An 8,952-nucleotide genomic window follows, 5' to 3' on the forward strand; every position below is an offset into this window, starting at 1 on the left:
AATTCGGTAGTTCAATTCAACATGTTCTCCTTATGCCTGCCTGAGGTGGATGAATCTTCTACATATTTTTTACACAACTCTTCACCACTGATGTTGTATGTTTTACGTGTATTTTTTTTGTTATCTATGACATAAATGATTTATTCATTCATTTTGGTATCTCTTGTATAAACCATTTCTTCATTATATGTTTTAATTTGCGCATATTTCCCTCCCAGACCGATGTGTTATAATGGGCACATTTTATTAGGAGACATCATGGTGTTATTATTGTTACTATTTACTTTGATACAACAATTGGCCTCAAAGGAAAGAAAGAAAATTTGATTACAGGTTATGAGAGAGAAGGAAACTACAAGAACCGGAAATCGTCTGAAGGCACTTTTAGTAGAAAATTTAAATGTTCATTTATGTTGAAACTAGGTAAGGATTTAATAGGTCTTGATATTTTAGGTAACAATTAGGTGTGGTGTTTGCAATCATGGACTAGGTAAGGATTTAGTGAGTCTTGATATTTTAGGTTGTTTGAAACCTAAAGAATGATTGTTTGTAAATGATACGACAAAATACCACGTGCCACCGAGGTACATAGTGTTTGCTTTGAAAGATATCGATCCTGATAACCTGAAGAGTGTTATACATATCTGTAAGGAAAAATTTACATACCAGACGGGTAAGAGAGGTCCATTAACATAAATGAAACATTTGTTGAAACTAATTCATGATGAGAAATACATGTATTGGGAGTTGATTGAGCTTCCAAAGAACAAGAAAGTCATAAGCGTCGGATGGGTTTTTAAGGTGAAACTGAAGCCAGATGGATCAATTAGAAAACACAAAGCAAGGTTAGTAGCAAGAGGATTTCTACATAAATATGGGTTAGATTACTTTGAAGTGTTTGCGCCTGTAGCTAGACATGAAATAATTAAATTGGTGAGTGCTATAGCTACAAATAGAAATTGGCCTCTGATACATCTGAATGTGAAATTTTCCTTTTTGAACGGATCATTGCAAAGAAGAGGTATATGTGTCACAACCTCCTGGATTTATGAAAAGGAACCAGGAAAAGGTGGAGTACAAGTTACATAAAGCGTTGTATGGACTGAAACAAGTTCCTAGAGCTTGGAGTCTGAAAATTGATTCATTTTTCAAGTTCAAAGGATTCAGAAAGTGTGAGATGGAGTATGGCGTTTATGTTCAGCATACTTCTGAAGACAATATGATTCTGATGTGTCTTTATGTTGATGACATATTGCTGACAGGAAGTTGTTCAGATGAGATAATGAAGTTCAAGAAGATGCTGATGAATGAGTTTGAGATGACTGATATGGGAAATATAGTATATTTTTTAGGGATGAAGATATTGTACTCTGAGAAGATCAACTAAAGTATGAACTTGAACTTCTGAAGAGATTTGAGCTAACAAATTGCAAGACTGCAATCACACTTGTTGAAACGAATCACAAGTTGGATGCTTATATAGATGCTGCAACTTTTAAACAGTTGGTTGGCTCGCCGAGATATCTCTATAACACTAGACCTGTCATCTGTTATGCAGTTGGAATATTGAGTAGGTTTATGAACAAACCAAAGTGGACACATTACCAAGTTATTGTCAGGATACTGAGGTATGCTAAGAGAACTCTGAACTATGGAGTTTTGTTTCTTTTTGTGTTGAAACCGAGTTAGAGCTAATTTGTTATTCAGACTCTGATTGGTGTGGAGACAGAGTTGACAGAAGAAGTACTTCTGAATATTTCTGCAAATACCTGGGAAGTCCTATCTCTTAGTGCTCAAAGAAGCAACTCGTTGTTTCTTTATCAGCCTATGAAGCTGAGTATATTGCAGATGCTTTGACAACTTGTCAAGTTGTATGAATTCTGAACTTGCTGCATGATTTGAAGATCAAGGTGAACAAGCCTGTGAAGTTGATGATTGACAACAAATCAGTTATAAATCCTGCCAAGAATCCATTTTTGTATGGAAGAAGCAAACACATTGACATGAAGTTTCATTTTCTAAGGAACCAGGTTCAGAATGAAGTGCTACAAGTTGTGCAATGTAGTACTCAGAAGCAACTTGCAGATGTGCTGACCAAAGCTGTCAAAACTGAACACTTTATTAATTTGAGGGATGAAATTGGTGTTGTAGGTTTTAGTTAGTTAAATATGAATTAAGAGATGATGTTAGATATAGCTCATAGTTCATGAGTGTTGGTATTCAGAAGTTATAGGTTTCATAACGTCACTCAGCGTAGGTGCTAAAAACCTTAGTGTTAGCTTCTGGATTGTAGTATTAGTTTCATTAAGCTTAATCTAGCTAATGTAGGTTAACATTTTTGCCTACGTGACATTATTGTTTGTGTATAAAACCAAACGTGTAACCGAATTTCAAAATGCATTCAATAGAGTTTCTCTCAAAAAGTTAGTTAGATGTATTTTTTCTCTCTTCTCTGTTCATCATCTTCATCTTGTGCACCAACGGTCCGTTGGTAAATAACGTGATATTATTATTGTTACTATTTGTTTCGATACCACGCATGTGATGAGAGAGAGGAAAAATAAATTGATTATAGGTTGTGAGAGAGGCGAAAATTACAAAAAGAAGAATGTGATTGCAGGAAGTTATATTATGAAAGTGAAATGTCCATTTATGTTGAGATCTGTGTCAAGTGGAAACAGTTGAAAGGTTAAGGTTATGTGTGAGAAGAAGAAGTTAGGAAGTCGATATAATTTAATTTGTAACGAAATTATAACACTTTTACATTATATGCATACATTTTATTTCATATAATTCGTTAAAAATGTCAAAAATATGTTTTTTTTATAAATAATTTCTTTATTGTCTAAAAGATTTTTCAAATGGTTTGGAAAATTCAGTAGATTTTATATATTATCAGTTTTTTCTAAATATTCAAAATATTCAGAAATTTTGTTCAGAATTTTTCAAATATCCAATATTTTTTCATCATTGTTTTAGAATTCCTTGAAATTTTACCGGTGATTTACAAAATTTTTAGTATTTCCTCATACTTTTGCTAAAGATCCTACATTTGCAAAAAGATCTAGAAATTCTTCATCAAAACTATAAAATTTACACAAAAATCCAATATTCACCTAAACTTAAGAAGAAAAAAAAGAAATTTACACAAAAATCCAATATTCACCTAAACTTAAAAAAAAATAGAAATAAATCACAACCTCCTTGTGGAGGTGGCAGCTAAAAATTGGAGGTGGCAGGATAAAACCTCCCGCAACCCGTATCCATTGAATTCGGGGGCCCAAAACAAAACACTCACTTCGTTTCATGGATGGGGTTTCAGTTGTGATTGCGAAACGAGGGTTTTAAGGTTTTTTTTTTTTTTGCTTCTTTCAGTTTGTCACAACAGTCGTTTTACGTTGGCGCATTCTCTCGCTTCTTCTCTGCCTCTGGTAATACTTCTTCTTCTTCAAACTACCTTTGCTTAACTCTTTTATTTATTTTTTTGTTGAAAATATAAACTTAGTTGTAAAAGTTTCATATATTCTCTGTATCCATGGTTTGATTCAACATTTTAAATCGGTTTCTTTAGTTCCCCCTTATTTTATAACAACTAGAATGAGATTGGTTAAACGAATTCACTAGGATTTGATTGATGAAAGAAAATGAATCTGTAGTTCTACTTAGGATCCGTTTTTATTTGTATTAATATATCAAACTGTCGTTTAGGTTTGTGGCATTGGATTCTTATCGATTATAAATAATGGAAAACTCAGATAAAACTCCGATAAGTTCAAGTTCATCTCCACGGCCGTCTGCGGAAGAGCCAGAGCCCAAGAAGGTGAAGATGTCTACCACTACTTCTGATGATGAACAATGCACAACTGCTGAAGGCACTAAGATAAGATACAAGCGCCGTAAGGTAGCTATTTTCTTTGCTTACTGCGGTGTTGGTTATCAGGGTATGCAGAAAAACCCTGGTGCCAAGACTATTGAAGGTGAACTAGAAGAAGCCTTGTATGTGTCTGGAGCTGTACCTGAACAGGATCGTGGACTTTCTAAACGCTATGACTGGGCTCGGTCCGCTAGAACTGATAAAGGGGTTAGTGCTGTTGGACAGGTTGTCTCGGGTCGATTCTATATTGATCCGCCTGGCTTTGTTGAACGACTTAATTCGAACCTTCCGTCGCAGATACGAATCTTTGGTTTTAAGCGGGTGACTGCTTCTTTTAGTGCCAAGAAGTTCTGTGACCGGAGGAGGTATGTCTACCTCATCCCTGTGTTTGCTCTTGATCCGTGTTGTCATCGTGATAGAGAGACTGTTTTGGCTAGTTTAGGGTCTGAAAATGAGCTTGTTAAGTGTTTGGAGTGTTCTGAGAGAGGTCGAAAGGTGGAAGGTTTGGTTGGTAATAGTAAGCGCAATCTTGAGATAGAAACTGTGAATGTTGAGACCAATGGTTTGTCAGATAGAAATGTTGTGGTTAATTCTGGAGTTACAGAGAATGTGGATGTTTCTTTGAGCAACAAGGGTGAAAATGGTTTAAATCAAGAATCCATTAACGTTGGCGAGGGTAAGGTTTTAGTTGAAGAAGTAAACTCTAAAAATGGTCTTGAGAGTGTGGTTTCTGCTCAGGATGTGGTTGTTCCTTCAAATGGTGGATCTGAGAATAATTCAGGTGCTCTCGAGGAAGAAAAAGTGAACGGAGAGGATACGCCTGCCAAAAAAAGTGTGTTTACTTATGGTGAGAAGGAGAGGGAGAGATTTAACAAGATTTTGAAGTATTATGTTGGGACTCATAACTTCCATAACTTCACGACAAGAATAAAACCTGAGGATCCTTCTGCTCACCGTTTCATTATTTCCTTTGACGCAAGCACCACTGTTGTAGTTGACGGCATGGAATTCGTGAAGTGTGAGATTGTAGGACAGAGCTTCATGCTTCATCAGATACGGAAGATGATGGGGCTTGCCGTGGCAATCATGAGAAATTGTGCACCCGAGTCACTTATCGACAAAGCTTTGCAAAAGTGAGTACCATTCATGTTAAATAGTTTATCTCCAACTTTGTATTTGAAGTGAATAGTGTAACAATCATTTGATATTTTTGTTTTGATTTTTTCCTCCGAAATGCAGGGACGTTAGCATCACCGTGCCTACTGCGCCTGAGGTTGGATTATATTTGGATGAGTGCTTCTTTACTTCATATAACCAGAAGTGGAAAGATACACATGAAGAGGTGTCAATGAAAGCATATGAGAAAGAAGCTGAGGAGTTCAAAATGAAGTACATATATTCTCATATTGCTTCCACAGAACATAAGGAAGGAACTGTTGGCCTATGGTTGCATTCTTTGAACCACAGAAACTATGCAGATCTGCGCATCCTCGACGAGGAAGGTGTCATGAATGACAAGAAATCTGAATTTGAAGTTGTGGCTGAGTGAACCTTTTCCAGATGGTCATTGTAGAACTCATTATGTCATATTAATTTATGTCTTGCCTTTGACTATTTATTTCAGACTTGTTATATTTCAGCATATTGATACTCTGCTACACCTCATATACAATTTATAGGCAAGACATACCCTTTTTTCGCGTCTGTTATTTGGTAGAGACACTAGGAAAGGGAAATGGAAGAGTATTTTAATCACATTGTTGTGTTATTTGATTTTCTTTTCAAACGTAACTGAGTAATGAACCTATGATGAATTGTGAAATTGTATGTTCAAATTTCATATACTATTGAATTGATCTTTTAGGTTGACATACATTCCATTACAAGGTCTAAAGATGAGTTCAGCTTAACATGCTTTCTTTGATTTCATCCATTTTCAAATTTCTTTTATGATGTGGTATGTTTGAGTCGCATTATTTATTAAATTTTAGACACTTGAGTTCAGTGCACAACTCTGTTTAAACATTTGTTAGATTTTTGTGTAGGAGATGAATGAGTTAGGAATTCCTCATGAGATACTATAGCTCCATGCCTAGTTCTCTAACCCTCACATTCAAAGCGAAGAATTGGAGAGACCACACTTTCTTCAAGTTCAGAAGTTTAAAAACTACAACTAAAATTGGAAGTAGTAAATGAAACATGATTTGCATTGTCGAGTGCAAGTTATTGATTGTTCTGATGTAATAATAAGACACTGAGAAGAAAAAGGTAAAGAAAACAAGTGTGTTCTACTCATTCCAATTTTGTATGATGCCATGGCCTGGCACAATTCGCTAACGATTTAAAAGCCATAATTTCTATTTGCCAACCATTTAAAAAGCCATAATTTCTATTTGAATAATTGTCCGAACTGTTTAAGGTGCCAGTGAGTTAAATGTCATGTAGTTGTAGAACAAATAAATAAATCGTTTTAATCAGTTTCATATTCCACCACTCATCATGATTGTTGTTCAAAGAGTTGTCACTAAAATCTTCCCTCCATCCACAATATAGGTCATCTTACAAAGAAAAACAACTCAATTTATATGTATTTTTACAGTGTCAATGATTGAGCTTCATTATCACCTCCTAAAGAGTCACAATACCAAAAACACTAATGCAATAGTATCATAATATCACCTGCGATGAGTATCCAATACATAGAGTTATACTGCATCTTGGGACCGTCAAGAAGTTAGTTTATATTTTGTAGACAACATAAAGCATCATTTCTCAGCTACTTAACATTTTGATCTGATTTCACTATACTCATTTTCCTAGTTTGATCTGATTTCACTATATATTTACTCATTTTCCTAGGAATATTTGAAGATGAAAACCATCCTACTATTTTATGGATACCACAAACCTGTAACTAACCCAAATATACCAAATTCAACCAATCAACCCTTAACTTAGATGAATATGGCACAATGCTATGGAGAAGATGGACCTTCACACACATTACCATTAGCAAACAAATGATATACAATAACATAGTTTGTACTTTGAAGAGTCAATTTAAAAGAGAACAATGATTACATATAACTAATTCATTATTAACAAAAACCCTTTCTAAAGTAAGATAGATTAATGACACAATTTGCTAGGAATGCAACCACCAACTACATCATCACAGGAAAAAGCTTAACAAACTAAAATTTCAATTCAACATGAATAAATCAGTACAAACTTTGTATACCATACACAACAGTTAGTTTCTACCAAGAGGCAGAGACCTGCAAGAATATGTTTCTTTAAAATCAGACTTCCTAGAAGAAGTAAAAATAGACGCATAGACCTCGGTAGCATTTGCCGGGGCAATATCAGTCGCCTTAAACCTCTTAGCCGCAGCAGCACCACCATTAACACTTTTATTACCATTAACAACCTTCCCGTTTCTATCCACCTTAGCCGAAGCCTTCTCCACATCCATACCATGCTTACTACCACTCAACTTCGAACCTTCCAAACTCAAACCATTCAGAGCCTCATTATCACCATTCTTCACCTTCTTGGTTTTCTTCTCTCTAACCTTGGCTTTCTCCTCCTCCATCCTCTCCCTCAAACCCTCCACTTCCTCTTCATTCCCATTGATCACAATCTTATCAGCCTCACCAAATTCCTCGTGACAAACCAAACAAGCAGAAGACTTAACCTCCTTCAAAGCCTTTGAACTCAAAACATGCCCACAATTTCTTAAAGCAAAAAACCTATACTTTCCATTAAACTCCAGCCCTGCAACCGGACACCGAAACTTAGCCCCATCATCTTCGCCCGGAATGGACGAAAGCTTAATTTTTATCATATCCTTCAAACCCTTAATATACCCAAATTCCTTAGGAAGCTTCTTACCTAACAAAGCCTCCACCAACGATTCCTTGTTAAAGATATTCCCAAGCTTATCAATCACACACGGTTCCCTCAATGGCTCATTCGACAACGCACAATTCTGCCACTTCGATAGCCTCTGCTCGTTGGGATCCACTTTATCCGGCTTTTTCTCAGCGTACATTTTAAGGTAGCAGTCGCGGGACTCAGCGCCGGTAGCGCCGCCATCTCCTCCGCCTCCGAGGAGGCGGGATTGGAGGACGAGAGTAGAAAGAGGCGCGATTCGGGAATTGGAGAAAGTTGCATCATCTGGGATGGGTTTTCCATTGAGGGTGAAGTAGAAGGATGATGAATTGGGGAAGAGGGAATGTTTTAGGTCGGAGAGGGTTTGTTCGCCGGTGACGGTTTTAGGGCAAATCTGAAGGTCTGGCGATTGAACCAGGATTTGGAATGATTTCGGATGCATTTTTCTTAACGCTAGGGTTTGTGAGATGAATTGGGAATCGAAAATCGGAGATTGATTTGAAATTGGAACCCTGAGTTATTCGATTTTCTGCTGATAACCGACTTTGAATCACTGGGCCTGATGATTAATCTTGGATCGTCGTCATATGGGCTGAGTTAGCTTTTATACGTCTTGGGTTACTCTGATTTTTTTTGGGTTTGCTCTTTTCACCCTGTTCGCGATGTTGTTTTGACGATAAAAATCATCCGAACCGCAAGAGAAAAAAAATATGCAGTTCGGTTGATTTTTTAAAATAAAATAAAATAAAATCAAACCAAACTAATGCAGTTTGGATTGGTTTGGTTTATTCAGTTTTTTACAATATTTTTATTTAATCATACACACCTATAGAGAATAACATAACTTTGTATTTGTCATTCATACATTACTAAATAACATCAAAACTTAACATATTTAGACAAAAATTTCTCATTCAATATACAAAAAATTAGATTAGAAATAAGTGGAATAAAAAATATATATAAAATAATATCAAAGACATTATAATAAAACATAAAAAAGAAATATGAGAAGAGAGATTAGAGAAGATGAAAAAAAGAACATAAGAGATGCGAGATTGAGAAGAAAGGTGAGATAAAAATGTAATTGGAAGAGAAAACACTAATATAAAAGATGAAAAAGAAAGAACATAAGAGAGAATATATTAGAGTATAAAAGGTGAAATGTGCATGGCAAAGAAGAC

At 35.7% G+C, this 8,952-nt stretch overlaps 2 protein-coding genes across 3 annotated transcripts; one reads left to right on the top strand and one right to left on the bottom strand.

Annotated features, from left to right (window-relative positions):
- The first annotated feature begins 3,263 nt into the window (after positions 1-3,263).
- Positions 3,264-5,743, top strand: LOC127138411 (uncharacterized). 2 transcript variants are annotated; one of them, XM_051064850.1, is made up of 3 exons: positions 3,264-3,431; positions 3,756-5,007; positions 5,114-5,743. In XM_051064850.1, exons 2-3 carry the CDS (start codon positions 3,827-3,829, stop codon positions 5,421-5,423), a joined length of 1,491 nt encoding a protein of 496 aa, XP_050920807.1. In that variant the 5' UTR covers positions 3,264-3,431; positions 3,756-3,826; the 3' UTR covers positions 5,424-5,743. The 2 variants fall into 2 exon arrangements, with proteins under 2 accessions (XP_050920807.1, XP_050920806.1); XM_051064849.1 differs by having other exon boundaries at positions 3,265-3,431; positions 3,709-5,007.
- Positions 5,744-6,852: 1,109 nt separating this feature from the next.
- On the bottom strand, positions 6,853-8,342 carry LOC127138412 (uncharacterized). The gene has a single exon (XM_051064851.1). It carries the CDS (start codon positions 8,208-8,210, stop codon positions 7,128-7,130), a length of 1,083 nt encoding a protein of 360 aa, XP_050920808.1. The 5' UTR covers positions 8,211-8,342; the 3' UTR covers positions 6,853-7,127.
- Positions 8,343-8,952: the final 610 nt, after the last annotated feature.

Source organism: Lathyrus oleraceus, chromosome 4, assembly GCF_024323335.1.
Source record: "Lathyrus oleraceus cultivar Zhongwan6 chromosome 4, CAAS_Psat_ZW6_1.0, whole genome shotgun sequence".
NCBI classification, from domain to species: Eukaryota; Viridiplantae; Streptophyta; class Magnoliopsida; order Fabales; family Fabaceae; genus Lathyrus; species Lathyrus oleraceus.

Bases quoted from the DNA above. Each gene is read 5' to 3' on its own strand.
- LOC127138411 (XM_051064849.1), top strand. From the start codon at position 3,743: ATGGAAAACTCAGATAAAACTCCGATAAGTTCAAGTTCATCTCCACGG. The intron at 5,008-5,113 runs GTGAGTACCATT...TCCGAAATGCAG, and splicing joins ATCGACAAAGCTTTGCAAAA to GGACGTTAGCATCACCGTGC.
- LOC127138412 (XM_051064851.1), bottom strand. From the start codon at position 8,210: ATGCATCCGAAATCATTCCAAATCCTGGTTCAATCGCCAGACCTTCAG.